This window comes from Patagioenas fasciata, chromosome 2 (assembly GCF_037038585.1).
Source record: "Patagioenas fasciata isolate bPatFas1 chromosome 2, bPatFas1.hap1, whole genome shotgun sequence".
Lineage (NCBI taxonomy): Eukaryota > Metazoa > Chordata > Aves > Columbiformes > Columbidae > Patagioenas > Patagioenas fasciata.
Genome location: NC_092521.1, coordinates 65,440,297 through 65,467,000, shown reverse-complemented (window position 1 = coordinate 65,467,000; position 26,704 = coordinate 65,440,297). Strand labels below are relative to the sequence as shown.

General features: G+C 37.6%; 1 protein-coding gene across 3 annotated transcripts; it reads left to right on the top strand.

Moving 5' to 3' along the window:
* Positions 1 to 25: 25 nt before the first annotated feature.
* EXOC3 (exocyst complex component 3) lies at positions 26 to 26,525 on the top strand. Of its 3 annotated transcripts, none has more exons than XM_065830773.2 (13): positions 26 to 130; positions 3,265 to 3,449; positions 6,735 to 6,954; positions 8,925 to 9,606; positions 13,289 to 13,406; positions 16,179 to 16,304; positions 17,847 to 17,947; positions 18,428 to 18,538; positions 19,297 to 19,447; positions 20,811 to 20,933; positions 23,570 to 23,731; positions 25,006 to 25,133; positions 25,581 to 26,525. In XM_065830773.2, exons 2-13 carry the CDS (start codon positions 3,306 to 3,308, stop codon positions 25,750 to 25,752), a joined length of 2,238 nt encoding a protein of 745 aa, XP_065686845.1. In that variant the 5' UTR covers positions 26 to 130; positions 3,265 to 3,305; the 3' UTR covers positions 25,753 to 26,525. The 3 variants fall into 3 exon arrangements, with proteins under 3 accessions (XP_065686845.1, XP_065686848.1, XP_065686847.1); XM_065830776.2 differs by lacking the exon at positions 26 to 130 and adding an exon at positions 145 to 191; XM_065830775.2 differs by lacking the exon at positions 26 to 130 and adding an exon at positions 1,811 to 2,005.
* Positions 26,526 to 26,704: the final 179 nt, after the last annotated feature.

Here is a 26,704-nt window from a genome sequence, read left to right as displayed (position 1 = left end):
GCGGGGCGGAGAGCGGGGCGGGAGGAGGCTGCGTTGTGCGCCTGCGCGCCCGGTCGTGCGCCGCTGTGTGCGCTCGGCGCCTGCGCGCTGCGGGACTGTCAGTACCTTCCCCGGGGGCGGGCGGCAGCCGGTAAGTGGCAGCTGCGACTCCTTCTGTCCCTGCCGCTGGCCTTGCGCCAGCGCCCCGACTGGTGAGCGCCGCTCTGCCCGTTCCTGTCAGGCTGGCGCTGCCCGTGGCTACCCTAGTCCGGCAACGGGAAGCGGAGCGGGGGGGCGGGAGGGATTGGGCCGGGCCGATCCGATGCGGGGAGCCCCTCGGGATGACGAGGCCGAAGAGGGTCCTGAGGGCCCCTCCGGCGCGGCCGCCGTCAGCGGGTGTCTGCTAAGGCAGCCTGGCGCGGCGGGGCTGCAGCCTCGCCTGCATGCCTGGGGGCAGCTCTCCGGCCTCTGCCCGGCAGGGACGGGCACCTGCGTCGCTGCAGATAGTTCCGTCCGAGCCGCCTCGGCCAGAGAGCGCGGGCGGGCGGAGCTGGGGGCGGGCGAAGCAGGTGTTGCCGGCCGGGGGCTGCCGCAACTCCCTCCGAGATCTGTTGTGAGGGGTCGTGCCCCAAACCTGGGCGTCGCTTCGCGCCTCTAGCCCAGAACCTCTTTTCTGGAGGGGGCAGGGGCCTGTGAGCGGCTCACTCCCGCTGTCTCCCGGCTGGAGCAGGGGTGTCAAACTCATTTTCACCGGGGCCCACATCAGCCTCATGGTTGCATTCAAAGGGCCCAATGTAACTTTAGAACTATATAAATGTAACTATTCCACCTGATGTGGCCCCCGGTGAAAATGAGTTTGATGTCTCAGTTCAGAAGGATGAAGGTGTGCTTGCAGCTGCAGTCTTTCCAAGACTGCTCAGGATTCTTTTGCTTGCTTCTTCCAGTGCTTTGCTCTGAAAATGGTTGTGGTTTTGGCTAACAGCCTCTGTGTGAAGTTGGTGTGCCTTCTTAAAGTTTGTTCTTCCTTTTGAATGGTCAGTAGTTGTGCAACAACCTGTCTGCCTCAGCAAGTTAGTACATAATTGGTTAGGAGATTACAGTATACTCATTTTGTTCATGAGGTTTACTTAATATGCCTGGGTAGTGGCTGTGTGGGTGAGAGCTGTCGTGACTTAAATGTATTCAGAGTTGTTAATAAAGGAAGTAATTCAGCATAAAGCTTTCTACTGCAGATAGCATTTCTGCTGCTACATAAAAGTAACATACTTTTTTTAATCGTAGGTACAGTTCTGGCAGCTTGGAAATGTATTGAGCTCGACAAAACCATAGTATTCATTCAAAAGTGTGAGTGGTAGGGATAGATCCTGCACCTTGAGATGCAGAGTAGGAAATAGAGTATCGTTTGAGCTAGACAGGCTGTTGGAGAAGTGACAGGTATGGTTGCGTGGCTGAGGAGGTGAAGTAGGCCATGAGTTTACACTGTAGGAATAATTCTGGAATAAGTGCATACTTGTGCATTTAACTTTTGAAGGTACTAGGGATATAGATCTTGAGATATCAGCTGAAGGAACCTGAGCTATAGACTTAGGGTCTCACAGACCAGCTCTTGGGCAACCTTGCCTGGAATCTTTTTTAACCCTGTTAAATTATAAAATGACTAATTCTAATAATGCTGTACTGGGTCTGGCTGAGATGGAATTTATTTTCTTTGTAGGGACAGGTATGGTGCTGTGTTTTGGATTTATGACTAAAACAGTGTTGATAGTACACCAGTGTTTTGGCTGTTACTGAAGGGTGTTTGCACAGCTTCAAGGCTTTATCTTTTTTCCTACTCTGCCCTTGACTACCCTTGAGCAGGCTGGGATGGACAAGAGATTGGAAGGAAACACAGCCAGGACAGCTGACCCAAACTGGCCAAAGTCATACTCGGCAATAAAAATTGGGATAGAGGAAGAAAAAAGGGAAGGAGGTAGCTTCTAGGGTGGCCATTTTTTCAGAGGCTGGCTGGGACACTGTTTTGCCTGTGGTAGGTGATGAACAATTTCCTTTGCTTCACTTGTTTTTAATTTTGTTTGTTTTCGTTTGGGGTTTTTTGTTTGTTTTGGTTTGGTGTAGGGTTTTTTCCTTCTTTCCTTCACCTATTAACTGTCTTTCTCTTGACCCATGAGTTTTCTTGCTTTTGCTTTTTCAGTTCCATGCACCTAGTATAGTTCTTCATCAGTTCACTGATTACTCTGTTGAGATTAAGTGGTGTCCTGGATATGTAAATACAGACTGCCTTGGAAGTGGGTACTTTCAATCAATAACATAGATATGAGAGAGTATAATCTGTAGCCATGGCAGCAGAACCTAAAATGTTCCATTAATATTTGATTCCAAGAGTGAAGACATGAAATGTTCCTTCCTACTTGGAAGGAATGGGGTACTCCAGGTGTGTTCCTTGGAGTTCTGTGGATATCACGTTTTTACATCTTTGTTGACTGGTATCCTTCCTGCCTTCTGTCAGTAGCTAGTGAAGCTTGAGAGAATAGGTTTGGTTTTATGGCCAGCAAATTTTACCTTTTATGCATTTTAAATCTAATACTAGTTTGTATGCATGTCTAAACTTCACTAGAAATTCCAGTGGAGACTTGGGTGAAATACATGATTAATTTTTCCCTACACATCTGCACCTCTGATGGACTGAGGCTGTGGGAAGAATTGAAAACAAAGAGTAGGAAGTAAAAATATCATCCATTGAAAGTGGAAGTGGAAGTGTTTTATAGTTAAGTCTCTGGATTTGGAGCTTCCACAGCCATGTTTCCCTTCACTTTTGGTACCAAATTTGAGTTATGGCAGGGGGACTATGGTTCTCTCAGCTCTACCAGATTCTAGTTCAGGAAAAGTTAGGAGTTTTGCTTGGGCTTGCCACAAGATTTCTTTGTGCTTATCTCATTCACTTCTTAATAGGCAATCCTAATCGAGGGTGAAATAGAATATATTTTTTAAATGAACATTTGCTCTTCTTTTGTCGTTGTTCTTTTTTGATACAAACTTACAGAGACCAAAGTAAATGAGGAAGTAGTAACCAAGGAACATTTCAGGTAAACTAATGAAACGAAGTTAAGTGACTTCAAATGTGATTCCTCTAGAATTGTGATTACTGCTGTTTGTAATGCTTTCTAATGATGCTTCTGTCAAGTTTCAAGTTTTATTGTCAAAGTTAATTCTCAAATCGTTAACTTTGAAATGACGCATAGCCATCAAATGAAAATATGGTTTTAAAAATGTTGTATTTCTTTTCAGTACTGTTAAATTATGAAGACATTTTGAGGTCCTAATCAACAATGGAGGAAACTGATAGGGAAGCAGTTGCAACAGCTGTTCAGAGAGTAGCGGGAATGCTTCAGCGTCCTGATCAGCTGGATAAAGTGGAGCAGTATCGCAGGAGGGAAGCTCGTAAGAAGGCTTCAGTAGAAGCTCGACTCAAGGTACAAAGTTTGATAAACCTAAGTGTCCACAGTGCAGCATGAATGTACTTTTGATTTTTTTTCCTTCTGTTTTTTTTTTCTTCTACAGTTTCATCCAGATAGTTTTAAACCACAGACTACTTTCTGTTTTGGACAGAGAACAAAAATTAAACTTTGCATCTTGAAAGTAACACAAACTAATGCTGTATATCTTACTGAAATTTTATTCAAGCACTTTAAGTGTTCTTATGTCCTGTAAATTCTACATGGACAGCTACCCTCATGCTGTATAGCCTGTCAGCCAGCAAATGTTTGTCTTGATGATTGAATACTCAACTTGTAACACAAAATTTATAATTGCATCTGAAAAAGATCAATAAGTTTAGTCTTTGACTGTTACAGGGGTTTATGTAAGATAGCTAAAATCTCTCACATTCTTGTCTTTTGCGGAAGTGTAACTGGTGATTTTGCCCCTCCACCACACATGTATGTGTGAGTGCACACACACAGACTTAACCTGAAATATGGGTAAGACCATCCTATGTTTAGTGTCTGTATGGATGGGAGAGCAGAGAGGATGTAAGAAATACTCTTGCTCTGTATTTAGATTGTATACATGTATGACGTGGAAGATGGAGAGTCAGGGCCATCAAGATCATCAGCTGGAGGAGCTGCTGACTTTTCAGGTTGGATCACTGTTGAACAGTGTCAGCTGCTTCGTCTGTGTGAATGAACACATGGTAAAACTTCTAGTGTCAACATGTTGGCACTTCCTTCTGCCTGGATATGTCTTTATCTTTGTCATAATTTTCTTCAGATAAATCAAGACAATCAAGTCAATTGAGGGTGAAGAGTAGAAAACCAGGGTTGTATTTATGTGTCCAGTTACAGGGGTGAAGCAGCAAAGATCTGGAACAGTGTTCTGCCCAAAAAGCCAGCATCTCCTCCAGTTGGTTATCCTACTTCTTTCTCTACATCTTCTCCCAAATATTTAGTTATATCTGTTTCTTACATCCTTCTCCACATTTCTTCCGGTGTTATACAAATTCTTACAGGAAAAACTGCTTTGAAATGGGTCAAACTTGCCTGCTTCGTATTTGAGACTGATGGCTTTTAGTGAAGCCGTATTTTTAAGGATTGGTAACAGAGCTCTGAAATGCTGGATGGATCAGCACCAGCTAGCACTGTAGGCTGGTACTTCTCAGCTCTGCAGTCCAAAATGTAGGTGAAGAGCTGCTTGGACTCTGTTCCAGAGCTTGAAAAGTTATAAGCATTGACAGCTGTCTTTGTGCACTTAGTCAATGGGCTAACTTAGATTTTTTTCTCTCACCCTGAAGAAATTCTGTATACATATTCTAGGAGAGATCCTGGGTCATGGGTTTTCCTGAGTATAAATATGCTTGAATCCTCTACCTTTTGATTCTTAACTGGTGTGCAGTCATGAATTTGAACCGTAGGGCTCTAGGGAGACCAGGCAGCCAGGATCCTGGTTCCATGGCTTAATGTTGAGGGCTATCACTAGAAAAGAGATAAAAATGAAGTTTTGAGCCCTGTTTCTAGGATGACTTGGTTTTGTTTTCATTTTTTAGTACAGTGATGGTCAGTCCAATCTAAGATGAATATGCATATTAGGAAGTGAAGTCCACAATGCTGGGACATGCTGCGTTCCAGCACCCCCTTCCCTTCCCCTGGCTCCAGCAGACTATTAGAAGACAAACTGAACATGGGTGGATGTCTGTTTTTTGAATTTTCCTTTGCTATTTGTGGCTATGACCAAGATTAATTATTGTTTCTGTTTAGCATAATCAAGTTTCTGCAAAATTTAAATAGGCAAAAAATTGAATGTGTAACATTTGGTAGATGTGCCTCAGAAGAAACTGAAATATCAGATCAGAAGTATTGAACAGTTAATAATCCTGTGTTTCTTAAGATACTTTATCGTTAGCTTCAGACATTTGTGTTTGAGTATCCTAATTACATCAGTTCCTGTAGGGGAAAAATGTGTTAATGCAGCATTTCTGTAGATAGATATTGTATAAAAAGGCCTTATTACTGCTTAATTGTACTGAGTCTGTCAGGAAAATACATCTTTATCAATAAAATCAGCATTTGAAAGTACATAAATAGCAGTAGCTGAAGAATCACAGCATTTTTCTGGGACTTTCCCGGTACATTTAAAACACAATAAATGTTTTTTGTACTTACCAGGATTTCCTCTTTGGCTTCTAGTATCAAACAAAAAATTCTGTGACTCCCCGAGCTTTTTGGCCTTAAAAGTATGGCAAAAAATGTGGTTTGAGCTTAGCAAAGCCATTAATGCCTCATTTCTTTACTGTTTACTTCAAGTCCTTGAATTTTCTCTGATGTCTTGCTTTAGGCTTGTCTTTTGAAGTCTGTTATTTCCAGTTTCACTTTCCACTCTCTTGATTTCACCTTAGTCATGTCTTTTTAAAAATACATGTATAAAAAACATGCTGTGGATGTGATCTGATTTCTTTCAGGTACACACTATAGTTTCTGTAAGGTGTCTGGACTATCAAATGGTATTCAGGACTAACAGCTGATTTGCAGAGTCATTATTTCAAGTGTCACCTGTCACAAAAGATATCTATATCAATAACCTTTCTTTATGGCAAAATAATCTAGTAGTTGGATTGTTGGTCTGGTTGTTGATGTTTCACAGTGTGGGAATTTTATTCAGTTTGGGTTTTTGTTGTTTTTTGTTTTGGCTGAATTAGTTTTGATTTTCTTGGCTTTAAGGCACAACAGGCCAGAGGGTGATTTTTTTTTTTTTTTTTTAGAACATTTCAGAATTTTATTTTTTTTTTAGAGCACTTTCAGTTGCCAGTCAAAATTGTTAATTGCTTTAGTAAAATCTTTTGTGAATCTGCACATACCAAGCATTCTGTCGAAACACATGGATCAGCTTTCTTCTGATATTCCCCTTTGAAATGAATTTATGAAGGAAACACAAAGAAATCTCGTTCTACCTTCCCATGATCCTGTTTTAATATAGATTTATAAAGATTATGATCTATCTGCCTAATCTCCTATGCCAGCTTTGTGGGTGAACCAGTTGTATCTAGGTTCTTTAAACTAGATATTACTTCAGCCAAAAAATTAAATGTGTGCAAACACAGAGTAAGTTACATATTCCTAGTAAGCTGTAATATTACCTTTTTAGTTTTTTTTTTTTAAATCTGAAAGTGTTAGATACTGAAATGAAAATTAATTCTTGAGGAATGTTGAAAATACAGAACTTATAATAATCCGAGTTCTTTCTTTGTCGTTCTGTTTGTATTTAAGGCAGCAATCCAGTCACAGTTAGATGGAGTACGAACAGGTCTGAGTCAACTGCACAATGCACTGAATGATGTAAAGGATATTCAGCAGTCTTTGATAGATGTCAATAAGGACTGGAGACAGAGCATCAACACCATAGAAAACCTCAAGGATGTTAAAGATGCTGTAGTACAACATAGTCAACTGGCAGCTGCTGTAGAAAATCTCAAGAACATATTTTCAGGTAATGTCATGTTCTTTATATAATCTATCACATACTGAAAGCACTTTAAAATGGTACTAACAACTGTAAGGTTATCAGGTAATGTTGAGAACTTTAAACCTCACTGGGGATGATGAATTAAGGAAGAGTCACCTAGACCTCACATTTAGGGAAGTATCTGGTAACTGTTTAGTATATATTGACTCTAAATTGTTCTTTAAGAACTTCTGGTCTGGCCTATCTCATCATCAAATGCAAGTCACAAGCAATTGGTAGCACGGATCACATTTTTAATATGAAAGACTGAAATATGTGAGCAGTATGTACAGAAGGAAAATTTGGAAAGATCCAGAATGTAGGAGCTGGGCTCCTACAGCAAGCCTGTTGGGTAAAGAGTCCCAAATTATTTTAGGAAGTGAAAACTTCTTGCAAACAATGGCAAAATAAGGAACAGCAAGATCTCCAGTCAAAAGATTCCCTGACAGTCTTTCTCACACAAGAGGCAGGAGCCTCAGGGTTTTCCATTAATGTTACAAACCTAAGTATAAACCAGCTGAAATTCAGTTTCAACTGTGCAACAGTCCTTTCTTCAGAATGGGGCAGCACAATCGCATAAACCAACTCATCCGTAAAGAAATTATACATAGGAGACACTTCTTCATTGCACCACTGCACAACTGCAAAAGTTGACAAAATAAGATCAATGTGATACAATGGATACTGTAAAGATAATGGGATTATCTCTGTCCTTTTATGCAGCCATTTTGGTCCACATTCCATTCCATCTTGAATCAGGATGAATTTCTTGCCAGGGTTCTTCTGCTTATGAGTAATTGTAAGAATTTTACCCCTGTAATGGGGGCTAAACCTGTTGTAGCCCTTTGATTTTATTTAGATAATACTCTCTATCCTCTCATGATAGCAATTCACAAAATGTACCCATGAAGAAAAATTGTTTCCTGGTCATACCAGATTGATTTGTTTAATTTCTGTAAGAGTGTGTCTAACTGCTGCATTACTAAACTGGGATACAGTGTGCAACTTCAAGAAAAAAAAACTGGTTTACATGCAGTGTCCAGCAATAAAAAACAAAGAACAAAAAGCTCTGTATGTTCCAATGCTGAGTTATTTTGGAGGGGTGTTTTCTTTTACACTGATGTATGCAATTGAGACAATAAGCCTTTTATTTTCTGGCATTCTGAAAAGTTTTTAGTGTGAAGCATCTTCCCCCAAGATTGTTAAACAGTGTAATTGCTGATAAATTCACTCTGAGCAAAACAAATGTTTTATAAATGAAGCGGTTTTCATCATTGAAAGGACAGTTACACACAAACATTAACAAAATTTTTGGGGCTGCCAGTTGTATCACTAGCTGCCTTGTTTGCAGTGGCAACTTCTCTGCTGAGATTTTTTTCAGTCCTTTCCCCTGTGGGATCCTAATCTGCTACTATAGTATTCCTCAAATACTGAAAAATATCTTCAAAATAGTTTAGCAGCATAGGTAATTAGCCCTGTTCTTCCTTTGTGCCTTAGGCAGGCAAAAACCGTTCCTTGAAGGAGCAAGCAAAATTTAGTATTTGTTGCGTAAATGCAGCCTCAGGTTCAACAGGGCAAGTGACTTATGCAAGTTAAAAGCCTTTTGTGTAAGATACAAGAAAACTGGTCCTGCACTTTGTTTCATAGTAGACTTTCATGGATTTTTTTTTTTTTAAGGTGGTGTGAGTGGGAGAGAGGACATTATGCTCTGTTGGCACTATAATCTTTGTTCAGCCACTGATCAAAATAGGGCATTATAGTTAATAATATATAAAGATATATAGCATTTACTAAAATTTTTTGAATACTCCAAAATAATTTCCTTTAAATTATTTCAAAAAAATTACTATAGGTGTTCTCTAGCTTGTTCCTAGTACTTTTATGGTCTTGTATTTATTATTTGTATTTTGATTGTCTTGTCTTATTCTGTTTTTTCTTCTTCGCCTTTCTTTCAGTTCCAGAGATAGTCAGGGAGACCCAAGATCACATTGAGCGAGGGGAACTTCTGCAAGCTCATCGAAAACTGATGGATTTAGAGTGTTCTCGTGATAACCTGATGTATGAGCAATATCGCATGGACAGCAAAAACACACATGACATGAACCTCATCCATACGTACTTTGGGGATATGCAGAAACTTTCTGAGGAGTTGGGAAAGCAACTTTGGATGGTGGTTCAAAGATCTCTTGTTACAGTCCGCCGAGATCCAACCTTGCTTGTTTCTGTTATTAGGATAATTGAGAGGGAGGAGAAAATTGACAGGCGCATGTTAGACCGGAAAAAACAAACTGGGTTCATACCTCCTGGCAGACCAAAGAAGTGGAAAGAAAAAATGTTCAACATTTTGGAAAGAACTGTGAGCACAAGAATCGAAGGCACTCAAGCAGATACTAGAGAATCTGACAAAATGTGGCTTGTGCGCCATCTAGAAATCATACGTAAATATGTCCTTGATGACCTGCTTGTGGCTAAAACCCTGCTGGATCAGTGTTTTCCTCCCCATTATGACATTTTCAACAGGTTGCTAAACATGTACCATCAGGCTTTGTCTACTCGCATGCAAGAGCTTGCTGCAGAGGATCTGGAAGCAAATGAAATTGTTAGCCTTCTCACCTGGGTTTTAAATACATACAAAAGGTAAGGTCCCCTTATCTCTTCTGTTAGCAATAGTTGGGAGTAAGCAAGCAAAACACAGTTTATGTGCTAATATTTGCATGTTTGTTAACAAATAAGATAAAACAAGACAGGAATAATAGTAAAGAACTTGCTGGTTTGATATTTGTTATGCATTTTGGTTTCTGGAAATTGGTCCTTAAAAGTTATTCGCATTTTCTAATATGTGATTTTAAGTTGCTTTGTAAGCTTGAAGTTTTAATGTGAAGACCTGCTTGAAGCTGCAGTCGCCTGTATTTGTGTGCTAGTTTGAAGTATTGGCAAGAGCAGAAGAGACTGAAAGCTCGTGTGTGGAACAAAATGCTTGTTGTTGGCCACAGCCCCAGAACTTTCTATTGTTCTTTTTTTACAGGGGTTGGGACTGTTTCAGTGTTGTTTCATTACGGTTAAATGGAAAGAATGTAATAACTTCCTTCAGGTTTTCTCTCAGAACTGTGGGGTGATTTGTTTATTCAGAAGAATTTCTGTTTACACTTTGTCTCCTGTGATACTCTTAAACTCTTTTCTTTTGTGTGGTTTGTTGAGATAATTTAACCATTATGTCATCTTTTCTTTTTCTTAGTCCTCCAGGTAGAAACCGCTCAAATGGCAACTGTTTTGGTTTTGCTGGCATGTAGTTACTAGGGCAACTGATTTGTTTGGGAAAAATTAATGCTAGCCTTTCTGTGGGTTACAACTAACGCTGTTCTCGGTAGCTGCCATTGACTCAGCCTGTATACACTTTGGCCATCTTGAGTTGTTCAGTCTCACTAATTCAACAAATTGGAAGCTTGATAGATTTAAAGTATAATATAATAAAGCAAACAGGTAGGAAATAATACTGTTCTGTAGAATTTCTGTAACCAGTTTTAAGATCCATTTTGTGTTTAGAACTCTGATCTTTGCTCTGTGCTGCAAAGTTCTGCTGCTTTTCTTCCCTGCAAGGAACAATCAGGAGCACCCACTAATGCATACTTACCTGCCTGTGTGGGGTATATGATATGCAGCTACTAGTAAGCATACAGCAGCTGATAAGATAAAGGAGCTAAGTTTATTGGCCTTTTCTTCTTTGTTAATAGAAGCCCAGAGGAATAACCCCACAGTGAATGAAAATCAGAAATATGTGGATCCCTCTCTAGGGCCATGGCCTTGGCAGAAATCCTGCTCCCAAGTTCTGAACTTATGTCCTGGGGCTGATGTTCCAGTAAGGCAATTTTTGGTTTTAAAATTGCTCTTTTGCCCTTTCCCCAGAAAGCAGAGCAGGTCATATTTGACCCTCTTTTGTCTGAATAAAAAAATAGGTTCTAAACTCCTGTTTCATTCTTGTTCACTTCTGTGGAACATTGTACGGTGGAAGATACAGTTTCGTCCTTTTAAACCTTTCTCTACTGTTGTTAAATGTAATTGGATGTTAGAGGGACCGTGGAAATTTGTACTTGTATTTGCATATTAGAGCTGCACTTCAAAACCAGCTGAGAAAATACTGACCAATTAAGAGAAACATTGAGGTTTTTTCATGTAATGAATTTAAAGCCATTCATAACTTATTTCCAAGATTTGCGGGATAGGCATTTTTAGATAATTATGTTCCACTTTACCCGAACATGTATTGGAAGCTGGTTTTAGAACTGTATTTCGCTTTCATATTTAAGTCAACGAGGGCTTTGGAAACATGCTGCTATTCCAAAGCCTGTACTGGGTTGGTACCAGGACTCTGATCTGTGGTTTAGGGAAAACTTAAGTCTTGTAGGATCCTGATGCCCATATTCATAGCATCATTTTATCAGATACTCATCAAGTGTTGACAAAACCACAAAGAGTTCACCAGTGTTGCTACAGACAGTGTCAATGGCCTTCACTGGAAGGAATGGTGCTATATATCTAGCTGGAGACTGTCTCTAGATCAAAGTATCTTTTTTTACAAGATAGACAAGGATTGGTGGCAAGCCTGACACAGTAGGCAGAACAGATGTCTTCTAAAATGTTAGTTTCCAGATAATACAATTCTGTTTGAAATTTCAACCTGTTTATAAACTTTTTGTTGAAGGGAAATAACTCTTCCTAATGGTTAGAAGCTTCCTGACAGTTCTAAGAGCGTTGTCTAGCACTTTCTTTCCCCAGACACTTGACTTGGGTTGTGGCAATAAGGAAGGAGAGCATGTGTACAGGAAGAATTTTTGGCTCTGGGGGCTAGAGGTAGAAGCCTGTCATCTTTGTTTTGGGGTTTTCAGTTAACAAGCTTTGAGAAGGGTTTAATGTCTCTGTGGCCTTTTGAAGTGGGGACAATGGTTCTATAATGAGGCTAGAAATATTTCTAATAGGGGACAGTGCCACACAGTTTTTCACATGTCCCCTGCTTTAAGTATCTTCAATCCCTTTTCCTACAGGCTCAGGAAGATGCTGTAAAGTAAAGTGTTCAGTTACAGTAGTTTTCATAGTTTCAAATACAAGAAATTATTTTTATTTAGTCATAATATGGGCTTTTTTAGTGCTTGGAGAAGTTTTTTCACAATGTGGAAGCACCACTGTACTGACTCACTGCATGTTCCCAGAGAAAATCTTGAACTTGCAGAAATACAAACTAAACACTTGTTTAGGCAGGTTTTTTTTTATTATTTACTGTTTGGTTTATATGTATTTGCCATTGCAAATACAGAACTTGTGGCTTCCTTCTGAAAACACACTAGAAATTAAATGTGAAACAATACATGTTATTATGATTGAGTATATTTCCATCAACTGTTAATAAAGCACTCTCTGAAGAGTGTGGTTTTGAGTTATTGATTTGTCTGAGTATGAAATATTAAGAGTTCTTGCTATCTTGTGCTTTGGCATAGATTTCGGGTTTTTTTGTTTTAGTTACACAAGCAACTCATATTTTTCATCAATAATTTATAAGATTATATTACTGTAGAGTATTGTATATAATCCTTGTTGAAATGTTTTTGAGGGTGGTTCTAGTTTCTTTCTGATCCTGTAAAATCAATAATTTTCCTTTGCAAGCAAGTATAGCTAATGGTGCTATTATAATAAAGTATCCATGAAATGTACTTTTGATTTGGCATGCAAGATGCCTCCTTGTCTTATATTGGTTGTATTCTCTATCAGTGTAGGAAGCATTGGTAGACTTTCTTTTAATATATTTTTACCTGTGATATGTATGTGATCCAAGTAGCACAACAGAAGCTCTTTGGAGAAACTCTGAGCAGGGTGTTTCATACTTTTGACTGATCTTTCCCATTCTGAAATTCAGAATGTGTGAGTTGTCTGTCATCACCTCTGAAATTTAAGACATATAAAAATGTCCCCATTAAGAGCCCCCAGGTTGAACCAGTTGGATTTTATGCAGTCTTAAGCAATCACTAGTTATTGTATGTCAAGTTTGAAACACAGGAAAGGGTTGAATATTTAAAATGTCTGTAAGTTTTTTAATATATGCTGTGCTATATCTTTTACATCCTGTTCCTTCTCTTGTATAGTTTTATTTACATCCTTGTAAGTGCATTTATTGTTGCGGTTACTATTCAGAACTTTTTGCAATTTATAAATATTGAAGAATTGCCCTATACAGTGGTCATACAGTGAAAGCTGCATAGTCTTTAACTTTTTTATCTCATTTTTCTTTGCTAATTTTCAATGTCTTCTTTTTTTTTTTTTTCCAACTCAGTGCAGAGATGATGGGAAATTCAGAACTGTCTCCCGAAGTGAATGTAAATTCTCTGGATCCTCTGATTTCGCAAGATGTTGTAGACGAGCTGCTCAGCAAATACATGTCAACACTTACTGTGAGTAATAATAATTCAGAGACACCTTCGGATGAATGTGCAGCTGCATTAGTGCCTCAGTGCTGTTCCTCCATCAGAGGAAACTATTGTGACAAATGTGAATTTGATATCATTACATTTATAAATTTTCATAGACCATGTGTAAGTTTGTTTATAAAGTTAGGATCAGATGATTTTATAGATGGAAATCAAGACACTTCATGGAATAATTATGCTTTACAGACTCTATTAATAATATTTTATTAGAAAGGAAGGAATTCCAGTGTTTGTACATCTAAATTCATTGTGCTAGTATGTTGGGTACTGCTATGGCTACAAGCCACTGAATGCAGTTTGGTCCCTGTAGTAACTACATCAATATTTGATACAGATGTGATCTTTTCAAGGTACTCGGGATGTTCATATTTGCCAACTTGATTCTTTTAACAGTCTTGTTCCTTTCATGCCTGTTGACTGCATGAGCATAATTTCCTTTTGTCGATGCCATTTCAAATGCATTTTAAATATAAAGATGCTGCTTCTTGGTTATCCTGTGAGTCACTTGAAATTAGTTGACTACATGGCAAAGGAATCAGTATGTGATTGTCAGGTTTTTAGATGTATTTTTCTCTAAAGATCCATCATTGGTTGCCCCTGACACTGGATATTGGGGTAACTGAAACTTGGTACTTGCTGTTCTTACATCGTTGAATTGAATTCCTACTCCTCCAGATTTTATGAGCTCTGCCAAGCAGAGGACGGAAACTTTTTGTTTCTTTGTGTTGGCTACTAAAATATGTCCAGCAACAGCAACTACTTGGAATAGATATTCATCTCAATAATACGAACTGATCTTGTTATGTCTCAAGGAAGTTACCAGTAGAGACTCTGCTTCACATTAGCTTTACTAGAACTTTTCATGCAATTTTATTTTTCTGCACTTACCTGTATGACAAAAAAAATTCTCAAGCTAGTTTTGGCTTGACTCAAGAAATGCCTTTGAATTCATTTTGTCCCCTTTTAAGATGGAAAAAATAACCAATATTGTTTTTTAAGTAGTGTTTTTCCCTACTTACTGAGAAGCAGTATATATACAACATTGTTGTATTTATATTCTTTAAATAAAATAATGCGAAGTTGCTATTCTGTTAAACACAGAGTGGTTTTCTTTTGCTGGCTTTGATTTTTGGCTGTATTTTCTTTTTAAGGCAGAAAATACTGAAACTAACTGTGTGTTTCACAGGATTCAGCCTGCTGCAATTTTCTACCTATCTCTACTTGCAGTTCAACTTTATTTTGATGTTGTGTTTAAAGCTGTTTACGAACAAAATATAACTACTTCTATTTGGGTAAATGAAAGTATTTCCTAACTGCATATATCAACTTAAATATTGATGTTTAAGTCAATAAAAGTGTCTCATTTTCATGAGAAATAAAAGAATAATAATAAATTTTAACAGATTTTTAATAGTTTTTTTTAAGTACCTCACCTTTGAAAAAAATGCTCTTGTAAACTATGATCTTAAGGTTAAAAATGTTGGTGTCCCCTAGACAGCTGGCTTAAAAGGTAAATTCTTCTTTGCAAATCATCTCATCAGAGCAGTTCCATGCTTATGAGGAAAAAAAGCATAGTACATTGTTTCATGTAATTGAAGATGGTGCTATTATATATGTACTTAGCAGATATAGGCAAAAACACTGACACTGTAGTCAAAAGGAGAACAACAAAACTACAGGTCTGTGTTTGGTCAACCACCTTACTTGTACTTTGAGTTTCTTCCTTTATCCTATCTGCTGATAGGAGTTTTGACTAAAAGATATTGACTTAATACGTTTAAAAATGTAAATATTTTTTTAAATGCCTGTTTTAGACTGGTTTGCCCTTTCTGTACATGCCTACTGGTTATTTTAATTTTCCATGGTAGGGCACACTAATATACCTGTTATACATTGGAAAGAAGTATGAAGCTTTATATTACTAGAGGTTTTAACTAAATGTGAACAAAGTAGAAAAGAGACAGGAATCTTCAACCCGTTGAAAACATGGAGATAGTTATTTTAGATAGCCATCAGGGAATGCAGCTACATATTTAGTAAATATGCTTGTCTTTACTACCCACTCTTGCAAATATGCACATGATACCTGTGTCATGAAAGCGATCAGAAAACTGGTGTAATCTCATTCTAAGAACAGTTGTTCTTAATGTCTGTTTGCTGTATTATGTGCTTGTTGGATGGGAGGAAGGCCGACTACTGTGTCTCCATCACTGTTTTCTGCAGCACTTAAGTTCCAAGAAGCACAACTCAGTCAAATCCTGGGGTTTTGTCTCCCATGATAACAAGCATCAGTTTCCTAAAATATAGGTTGAAGGAACTATAAGCAGATATGTGCTAATTTTCCTACAGAAAGTATTACCCTAATTTGTTTCAGTTGTTGAAAAATTCAATTTGAAACCTAAAACCTGAGGCTTGATAAATACTTCCGAAGTAGGTATATGTTGATTCTGACAAACTGACTTGCTCTTTGTGTTTGGAGCATTCCTCTTGCAAAACATGCCTAAGCTAGACTCAAACTACGTCATTAGTTTACCAGAAATAATCTTTGTCAATGCAAATTTTAATATGTCTATGTTATCTATATCCTGTAGGGATGACAAGTAGTGGTCAACATTATCTCTTACTATTACACTCTTCATTATGGAAATGGCTGCTATTCCAAATATTGTAGTGGGGTATTTCATCATATTAAATTTTTAAAACTTTGGTTTTTCTTGGTTGCTTTATTTAATGTAGTCCAACATCATTGGCTGGCTACGGAAAGCACTGGAGACAGATAAAAAAGACTGGATAAAAGAAACTGAACCAGAAGCAGATCAAGATGGGTACTATCAGACTACGCTTCCAGCTATTGTTTTTCAGGTATAAGAGAACTTGGTTATTCTAGAAAATCTGCAGAAACTGTACAAAGATTTGGGGAAATAGATGCCTGGGGAAGGGACAGGAACCAAACTGTTTGGAATGCTGTTGGTTCTATGTCTATTGAAGTATATTTATTTTTTTTTCTTGTGGAGTTGTTAGCTAGAGGGGTTGTTTCTTTTGAGGTTATTATTTGCTTTTTTTTGTTGTTGTTTAACACTTACAGACTTAGTTCTTTTTATGTGTAGGTTAGAAACTTATTTTTTCCAGCCTTTTTAGTTGATATGTGTATTTAGTTAATTGCTTTTACCTAGGTCTCTTCATGTCAATGAGATGTTTGTAAGTTATTAGAACATTGTTTGTTAATATGGTGCTGAGGTAGTTAGGCATGTATTTGTTCCCATAAATTATTCGTTCTACAAACACTTTAATACTGGAAAGAAAAATTCCACTGAAGACCAAAAACGTTACTCTTTAAATACTACTTCAGTTTACATTAATACCTGTCCGAATTATTAAATAGCCTTATCTTTTCTGTTTTGAGGTTATTTCTAAGATTTCTAAGATCTTTAAAAATAAAAACCAAAACAAACAAAACAAACAAAACCAAAACAAACAAATGAACAAACAAAAAAACCAACCAAACAAAAAACCCCCACCAGCCTGTACCACCGTGTTGGCAGTAGAAGTTTTTAAAGTGATCTTTATCAACCAGAAAAATGTTAGCTCATTTTTTAATTTTTCTTTACGAATATTGTGTTGGGCACCTTCAATAAAAGACAGATGGACTGTTCTTCCTGCATTTGTTTCCTGCTTTTTTTTTTCCGGTCTTACACCAACATTTTTGCTACATTCTTGCATATTTGTATTAGTGCCAAGGTTGACTTCATCTAATTCTTTTCAGAAGGTGTGTGATGGCAGAGAAACTGGTGGCTGGTTCTCATGTCATACTGTTACGGGCTGCACTGTTGAGATTCATGTAGCAGTGAAGCTTTCAAAATCATCTCAGCATAAAAGCAGCTGAGGTTTCCACCTGTCTTTGTACCCTTCTTTTCTAGTCCCTCTCCTCTCAAACACAGTTCCCTGTAGGTCACCTAGGTCTAGTTTCTGAATTTAAAGAGTCCCTTCAACTTCACTAATGTGAACTTAACTGCTTTCATAGATGGGGAGAGCAAAGACATTTCAGTTATGAGGTCATTCATTACTAGCTGCAGGAGCTTGCTGAAGAACTTTGATTCACTGTAAAGCCAAATTCCTCCTGAATTAGAAATATTAAATACTTTTTTTGCTGAACAAAGAATGCAACTGTTTTCAGAATCAGAAGGAAACTGCAATATGGATGAATGGTTGTCAATAATTTATTAATTACATTTATGGAAATAGTGATTTGTTTGTTTAGTCAGCAGCAGTTGTCTGGGCTTTTTTTAGAAAAAAAAAACACATGTGGAACTGGTGCTAGTGACAGTCTCAAACAGGATAGGAGTTCTGTCTTTGGTTTCCCACTGATGAAGGCCTGTCTTTACAACTAAACAATTTTTAATCTAGATGTTTGAGCAGAATCTTCAGGTGGCTGCTCAGATAAATGAAGATTTGAAAACAAAGGTACTCCTCCTATGTGTTCAACAAATGAATTCATTTCTGACCAGGTAACATAACTTTTGAAGTATAAATGCTTTATATTGCCTCAGCCTCTTTTTGTTCCTACAGTTCCAATGCTTGGTTCTCCTGTAAATGTTTCTTTATTGCTTTGAATTTTCTCCTATCACATTCATGCCAACCAAGCTTTTCTTCTCTTTCCTTTCCTTGCTTTTTTCCTCCTTTCCCCAGTTTCACTGCAGAAGTTCTTCTGACACTTTCAGTTCCTCTCTGCAAATAGCTCTAATTTTTGAAGTCAGTTCTGCTTTCTTTTATATCTCAAATTTTTATCTTTTTCTCATAAATAAGACAAAAACCACCACCTTGGCTGGATTCCACCCAGAACAGAGAGGCTAAACATCACATGAGCACCAAACCCTGTATAAAATAGTTCTGAATACCTAAAAGGCCCTTGTGGAGCATTTGGTCAAATGGGTGTACTTATATTTTTACAGATTTCTGTTTAATGCCATTCTTTGTCTATGTTACAGGTACAAAGATGAAGCACAGTTGTATAAAGAAGAACATCTTAAAAATCGTCAGTATCCTCAGTGCTATGTTCAATATATGATTGCAGTCATCAACAACTGTCAAACATTTAAGTAAGTCTGCATGTTCTTGCAGTATTGTGAGAAAAATAAGTGTTGATATTTCATTTGTGTTAAAAATACTACTTGTTCCCAGAACCTTGTCTTCTTTTGTATACAAAGAGGGTTTCAGTTAAGATAGTTTAGCTGACTGAACAAAAACAACAGGTTTAAATATATTAATGTTTTATTAGGAGGTGGATACTGTGATTAGTCTTGCCCTTGGCAAGCCATGCCATTGCCCCTCACTGGCAAAAATCCACTTGTTATTCCAATAATTTAATTGCCAAAGAATAATTTATCTTCAACTTTCAGAATTTCAAAAAGTCATTTCATTTAGTTTGGCTGGGGCCTGCAATCTTCTCTTACATTTGATCTCTCACAGGTCACCTTCAAGCAGTATGATCAAGGTGAACTGAACTGGAGAAAAGAGTAGAGTTTGCTCTCTTTAGAGTATCAGAACAGGAGAGAGAAATCCTTTTTGTTTGTTTCAGTGTTCAGCAATCCACCTCCATGGTTCATCTATATCTGCTGCCATTCTCAAGTCTACAAGTCAGCAGTAGTTTGTTACCAACATACAAGCAGCCTAGGTTGATCACTCTGATATCATGCTGGAGAGTAAATTAAGGCTTCCAAAGCAAGCAACAGACATTATTTCCCCTTGCAAAAATAATGCTATCTAGTACGTCTTTCTGTGTGTATACACTCCAAAAATTTAGTAGCAATGCAATTGTGCATCAATGGGTGATGAAAAGCATTGTTATTTGTCACAGAGAATCTATAATCAGTCTGAAAAGAAAATACTTGAAAATTGAAATGGAAGACACATTGTCAAGCAGTCATACAAGCATGGATGCAACTTTAGACATCATTGCCAAAGAAGGATGCTCTAGCCTGCTAGATGAAGTCTTCATGGATTTAGAGGTTGGAGATTTTTTTCCTCAAAACAACAGAAGTATTATTTTATAAGGAAAAATAATTCGGGAACAAAGTAGTTAGGAAGCCTTTTCATTGCTAAACATATTTATGTAGTGCACTAGCAAAATGACAGTAAACATCAGTCTTATTCTTCATTGGTATAGTTTGTATGTAGGAGAATGAAAGGTTGTTTATTTATATTCCAAAGGGTGACTTCAGGCAGATGCTTTGTATATAGTGAATATTTTCTAGCAGATTGTACTTAGTCTGATACTGTGTTTTAAGAATTATTTGGGAAACTTCTGCTAATGTTATCATCTTTGTACAGGTGAAGGACACCTGTAATTAAGATAGTCAGAATGGGCCCACATTTTGAGGCATTTAACTGATAAATTTCCATGTTTAAGAATTCCGGCATCTTTTATAGAATCTCTCAGGAAAAATAGAAAATTTTTTATAGCTAAAAAGAAACTGGGAGTATGGGGGAGGGAGGCACATAAATTAGTGAATTGGGGGGGGTGAAGAAAGAAGCCTTGTGATTTGTTAGATTTGTAATAGTATTTTGAACTAATGTAGACACCTTCAGTGGTTCACAGTAAGGTAGATATGGGAAAATTGTTTAGAACAAACTTGAGGGTCTTAAGCAAATCCTTTTTCTCATTTACTGTGCTCACTATGAGAAGACACTCCTTCTACTCTAATGACCATTCTTTTAAATCACTTAACCTCAAACTTTGTGTCACTATTATAATTTAGAAAATACTGTGTTCTAACATGTTAAGATTTTTTTTTGTCCGGGGAGAACAAGGAAAGGTGGGTATGTAGATGTAGAGAATACTGAAATTGCATATCATAGAGTTCTGGGAAAGGAGTAAGTATTTAGGCCACCAAATTGGGTACAGGCACAGGAAGCTTGTGGGGCCATCAAAGAGGAACAACTGAGTAGCCAGTAGCAGTTCAAGAAATCGGACATCGAGTTACATTATCACAACAGTTTAAAGGTGCCTTATATTTAAAATTTGAATCCTGATGCTTCCTATGCTGATTTTATCTTCAGACTTTTTTTTTTCTTTTTTAATTTAGCATTGACATTTAAATAGAGCATGTCATAAAGGATTTTAGAGAACTCCTGAAATGCTCAGGTTAGCACAGTTGGTTTACATACATACCCAGTGTATATGTCAGGGGGGCACGCTGTGACAACTGTCACTCTGACGACTGATCATTTTCCTACACTAACTACTTGTTCCTTTTGAAGGAGTGTAGTTCAGAAATGTATAACACTTAAAGTTGTCCCTTATTTTTTGTAACTACACTGATATGATGAAAGTATTAAAAATTTGTTCTCACCAGTCGTTTATCTTCTCAGCCACATCTCAATGAGCTGATGACAAAGAAGTGGTTGATGGGGTCTAATGCAGTGGGGACTATCTGTGTCACTGTAGAGGATTATTTCAATGACTTTGCAAAAATAAAAAAGCCTTATAAAAAGGTAGGTGCAAAATTTTCTATGATGCTTCGCTAATTTACTCTGAATATTGTGTTGGATGGGAATTTCTGGACACTCAATGGAATTCAGATTTCAAATACAGAAACTGGAAGTGATTCATCACTGGAAATGAAAAAATGTTCATAATCATATTGCAAGAGTCCAAATCTAATATTTCTCTCTCTCCTTTCTTGTTCACAGCCATATAATATTGGGAAAGACAGATCAGAGTTGCAGGATTTAGTCCAAAAAATGCGTTGGCATGTTACTAGATTGTGTTCTTAACAGCTTTTTTTTTTTTGTGTCTCCTCAGAAGTTTGTAGTCAGATAAAAATGGCTCTTTTGAAACTAGTTTTGGTGGCCTGTAATTAGTTTTTTATTTTTAATAAATGCACATTCTGTAATTCCTAGTTTTAGCATGTACAATGACACATAGTTAAATTGATGCCATAAGGTTTAACAAATGCATAGCTCATGTTTAAAGTACTGTTACAGCACCATAATGTGCTAGGTTAGGTCAAGTTTTTTTTTCCCCTGCGATCTATCAAAGGAAATTGAGATTTCTCTTATGTTCTTTAATCTTTAGTATTGCTGTACTTATTTTTGTCCTGTATTGAATTAAAGTAAATTTGGGTAGTTAAGATAGCATGTCTTAAATTATTTGCTAAAATTTAGAAATTATTTGAAGCCAGCAAGATCAGGGTTTAGGTGAGGTCTTTGAACAAAGTTTTACGAAGTGGAGGTGCTTAAAAGACACAGTCTCAAAATCATACACTTATTCTTTCTTATTTCAACTCTGAAAGAGATAGAAGAGACTGCTCAAAAGTTCCCCTTATGACCTCTTACCTTCAGGATTTGCAGATCCTAGAGGCCTTATTATGTATGTGAATTGCATACATATTCAGAAAAGGTACACAAAATAAGTTAGGTCAGTCCCAGAATCAGTCTGTATTCATGGAACAGCTTTTTTTTCCAGATCTGGTTTGTTGCTGTGAGGTAATAGTGCTTAACATGAGTTTCTTTAAGTGTTAATACCAATCTCTGCAGTCACATGTTTCATCATGTAGTGTTTACTGCCATCTTATGGGGCAGAAGATCACAAATACATTATTTTTGGCATTCATCATGCCTACTATTCCACTGTCTCCTAGGACAAAAAATATCTCCCACACAAGACACTGTATATTCTAGCACTGGATGGGACATACTTTTTGTTTCTCTTGTTTGAGGTGGGCTTTTTTTTTTTTCTGGTTTTAAAATATTCTTGGTTGACCCTGATTTGAAAATCCAGTTTTTAAAAGCCACATGAACAGAGCACTTGAGTAAAGACTACAGCTCAGTAGGTAGTACACAAGTCTGGAACAGGGGAGATCTGGATTTTAGTCATTCTGCTTTGCTGTTTTCCTCGTGTGCCCTATTACTGCACTGCTGGCTCTCCTTCAGTGTTCTTTTTCTCAGTTGTAGTAGAGCTGTTGTTCTTCACTTACTTTTTAGTGGGATGAGGCATACATATCAGTCTCCCAGAGTCTATTCTGTGGAGTCAGTTTTCCTTTGTGTACTTGGCATCAATTTCATCAATGCAGGAGAAGCCACCCTTGAACAACCAGTAAACTTAGTGTATTTCTGCACACTCTTGAGAGCAGGACTTGAAATCATATTTTCTGTGTCCTGGATGAGGCCTGAGACTTCCAATACTTTGCAAACTGTTGTTTTCTCTTTTCTCTATTTTTTTTTTCCCTCTTCTCTCTTTCCTGAAACCTTTCTCCAGAATTTTGACTGAAGCTGGAAGCACACATCGATTGAAACTAAAGCATGATATATACTAATAAAATATGATTAAAAGCTTGTGACTACCTGTTACACAGTTTTTTTCTTAAGTAACTTTTCCACCATGCTTAAGGGGAAAGAAAGCCTGCCTGAGGCTTTGTGGGATTTAAGAATTCTCCTTACATTAGGGTGGAAAAAACATGTAAAGGTTTTTTTTGTGGGTTTACTTTTGTTTTTTATTTGCATACCTTAGCATTCCTCTTGCACCAATACCAGATGCTCATTTAGTTACCAGGAGCTATTTCCCATAAAAACACAAGTGGAGAACAGCAAAGCAGTCACAGAAGGTGTGAGAAGGTGATTGCTGCTGGCTCTCCAGGCTTCTTAGCAGACTTGACCCAGAGCACAGATAACGTGGCAAGACTTGCAATGCTTTATGCAATGTATTGGAGTTCTCCAGTAAAAGCCTCTGTGATGGCTCGTCTTTCCTAGACTAGATAGAAAGAACAAGTCTGCAAAGCCAAGCACAGGTCTGTTCTAACAGTCATCTGAATTATATCATGTTTGTTCTTCTGTCTTTGGATATGACTGTGTTCCTCCAAAATAATTCAGACGTGTCATTAGAGATATCTTGGTTTTGTTGTTTCTCATAATTGGCACATTCCTTTTGTTAGGCAAGGTCAGATTTGCATTTCTCTTGGCATCATGAAAATCTAAAGCCGCTCAAAATGTGTAGTATTGGCAAAAACTGTGTACTGGTGATTAAGTGCAAATAGACACTTCAAAGCCTAATAATTGTTCAAAGACTAAATATAGTGGCTGCATTTGCAGGTATCACTGGCATAATCCACCACTGTTTTATTTTCTTTCAGACAATGACTGTTGAGGCCCATAGGAGAGTGGTTGTGGAATACATCAGAGCAATCATGTTAAAACGTATATCTTTCAAGAATGCAGAAGAGAGGAAAGAGGGTGCAGAAAGAATGATTAAAGAAGCAGAACAGTTCAGATTTCTGTTTAAGAAGCTTGCAGCTGTAAGTACTTGGATAATGCAGTAACCTGGTGATTTAGAATAAAACACTCATTTACTGCTTGGGGAAAATGGCTGGAGTTAGATCTCCATGTCTCCAAAATGTTGGGTGACTTGTGAGTATCAAGGATGCCAGCTGAGGGCATAGGCAGAGTTTCTGAGTGCACACAGGCCTGCTGCTCAAGTTCCTGAGCACCAGTTTCTGCTGCTTTGTTTTTATACATTTGAATGGCCTCACAGAAAAAAGTACTCTGAATTTGTAATAGTAAGTGAAAGAAAAAAACAGTTGTTTGTTAAAAGAATTTAATTGGGCTTTGCTTTTTCTGGCTAGAAGAAAGGGTGATACCATCAAACAGATGTAGTTACTTATTACCTAAGTAACATGCAGTGTATTAATTTAGAATCAAGTATGTTGACCCCATTTAAAGTGCAGTAGAAATAGAAAAGATGGGCGAAAAAGGTATTTGAGAAACAATGTACAGCACAAGCCTAAAATAAAAACTAAATCCTTTTTTAACTGCATAAGGAGCAGGAATCTGTTGGAACGCTCCGAGGGCCAACAGATGACAAAATGGAAAAAGAATGCAGAGAAAGATAAAGCTGGAAAAACTGTGGTGTGGGGGAAGGGGTGGTATTCATCTCTGCTCACTATGGAAGATGCTGGGTTAACTCCTGTGTCAGAGTCCTCCATTATATGGGATTCTGTGTAAGATCTGTTTTCGATTAAGGCATTGATAGAAGAGGTTATGGAATAAAAGAGATGAAATACCAGATCAGCAGGGCCAGATGACCTGAAACTAAGAGCACTAGAATAGGCCAGAGATTAAATAGTAGATACTACAGTTGGCTTGGTCAGTTGTTGAAAGCTGCCTTGGTGGCCAGATGACTAGAAGGAAGATAATGCAGGGCCAGTTTTTAAGCAATGTCTCATATGAGATTTGGCTTTTACATCAGTTATACCTAATGTTTGTGCTGGCAAATTAGCCAAAGTTAAGGACTAGAATGCATCACCATGTGGATAAATACAACACCATTTGTAAGGCATTACTTTCTTTACTGATATTCTGAGGGTAGGTCTCTGGATGAAGAACAGGGGAAGAGGGTTACGGTGACAATTCCACAAATATTTTGTTTTCTAAATGTCTGAAAATTCAGCTGTTTGAGGAATTTGAGAGCATTGCCAGACAAAGTACTAACGGAAGCATTGCTTATGGATATTGAGGGGATTGCTTTTGTTTTGGGGATTTATGTTTTTCTTTTTTACTTTTCATCTTGCAGGGCTCTGGGGAGGACACCGAAGGACTGTGTGACATCATTGAAGCCATTGCAGAGGTTATCAAGCTAACTGATCCTTCACTGCTCTATCTGGAAGTTTCAACTTTAGTCAGTAAATACCCAGATATCAGGTAATTCCCTCTGCCCTCGAAATTAAGAGAGAGATATAACATCATAGTTTCTTTGCAGTCTTGGGCAAACTTTAAAACAATGTGTAAATGTGATCGTATTTTAGAATGTAGCCACTTTCTTATGAAGAATAATGCTAATATAAAATATATGTGACCTGGACAAGGATGTACATGAACTTACGTATTTAAGTGCTCAACGGTACAGCAAAGGAATAATGAAAATACTTCTGTGTTTTGGGGGGATAAAATATGTTTTTGAGTCCTAAGAGCAGTCAAAACAGTACTTCACATTGAGCTGGAAAAAACAGTTAGTGACTTGATCTGATTAAAAATTAAAGTACATGCTGAAACTGAGTGAAAGGATTGCCAACTAAGGGATACTGTTGACAAGATCTTACTTGAGCAAAGTGTCCTACTAATGCCCGTTTTACCATTTTCCTTTGGTAGGGATGACCATATTGCAGCTTTGCTGACCGTGAGAGGTGATGCCAGCAGAGATATGAAGCAGACCATCATTGAGACTTTGGATCAAGGTCAAAGCCAAGCAAATCCAAACTATGTGCCAATATTTAAAGAAATTACAGTTCCCACTCTAACTGTGCCAAAACTTCTTAAGTAATTGACAACGCTGTGTGTCATTACTGCTCTGGGATCAGCACGTTTGAAATATTTGAGGGCAAATTTGGCAATGCAATTGCGAGTGAAGTTCAGCGTACCCTGATACTTGCTAGGCATGTTTCTTCCTAAAGACTTCGATGTGGGGAAATGTAACCAGATTTCTGAAAGAAGATGGATGTAAAGGTCATGTTTGAAGAACGAAGCTTATAATGGCCAGGGGATTTTTACTGATCCATTTGTTTTTGCTGTCAGCAAATACATTTTTATCGTGGAATGTTTGCACTGTGCACTGCAATGCCGTATAAAGATATTTATACCAAAAACAAGAGAGCTGGATTAGTGCTGGATAGACTAACGTACATCGCTTACAATACCTAAGCAGACTCCTTTAGAACTGTCTTTATATGGCACTGCTTTGAGCCTGTATTGATGTCCTCAATCCACTTTCACATTATACTTTGTGTATGTACTTACTTTGGTGTAAAATATTTTGCAGAAAACCTAATTATGAAATCAGTTACCTGACTTAAGGGACTGAATGAAATTGCTACTGTGCAATTTGATTATAGGGTGAATAAATAGACATATGAGGTACATTTTTTTTTAATTGATTCACTAAAAACAGCACATAAAGCACCACCAGTTCAATAAAATGTTAAACCATTGCTACCTTCAGCTATGTATTTGTTACATCCTTATAGATCTACAGTAGATTTAAAATTTTTGTTTGAAGTGTGAATAAACTTTGGATTTAATAGTTTTCTGAAAACACAAGATACTGGTTTTTATTTCCACAGTATTTTCAGAGTAATGCTTAAAGGTAATTTTCAGTATTATCAGTTCTAATTAAAAATACTACTAAAAAATTGTGGATTTGGAATGACTTGAGGAAGGATGCAGTGAAGGCATTATCTGTTAGTACCTGAACAGAGTTGTCAAAGATAAGTACAAAG

What these genes read in the sequence shown, in the direction of transcription:
- EXOC3 (XM_065830773.2), top strand. Translation starts at nt 3,306, where the DNA reads ATGGAGGAAACTGATAGGGAAGCAGTTGCAACAGCTGTTCAGAGAGTA. An exon ending in AATACATGTCAACACTTACT is followed by an intron (nt 13,407 to 16,178) that starts GTGAGTAATAAT and finishes TATTTAATGTAG; the next exon opens with TCCAACATCATTGGCTGGCT. An exon ending in AACAACTGTCAAACATTTAA is followed by an intron (nt 18,539 to 19,296) that starts GTAAGTCTGCAT and finishes TATTTGTCACAG; the next exon opens with AGAATCTATAATCAGTCTGA.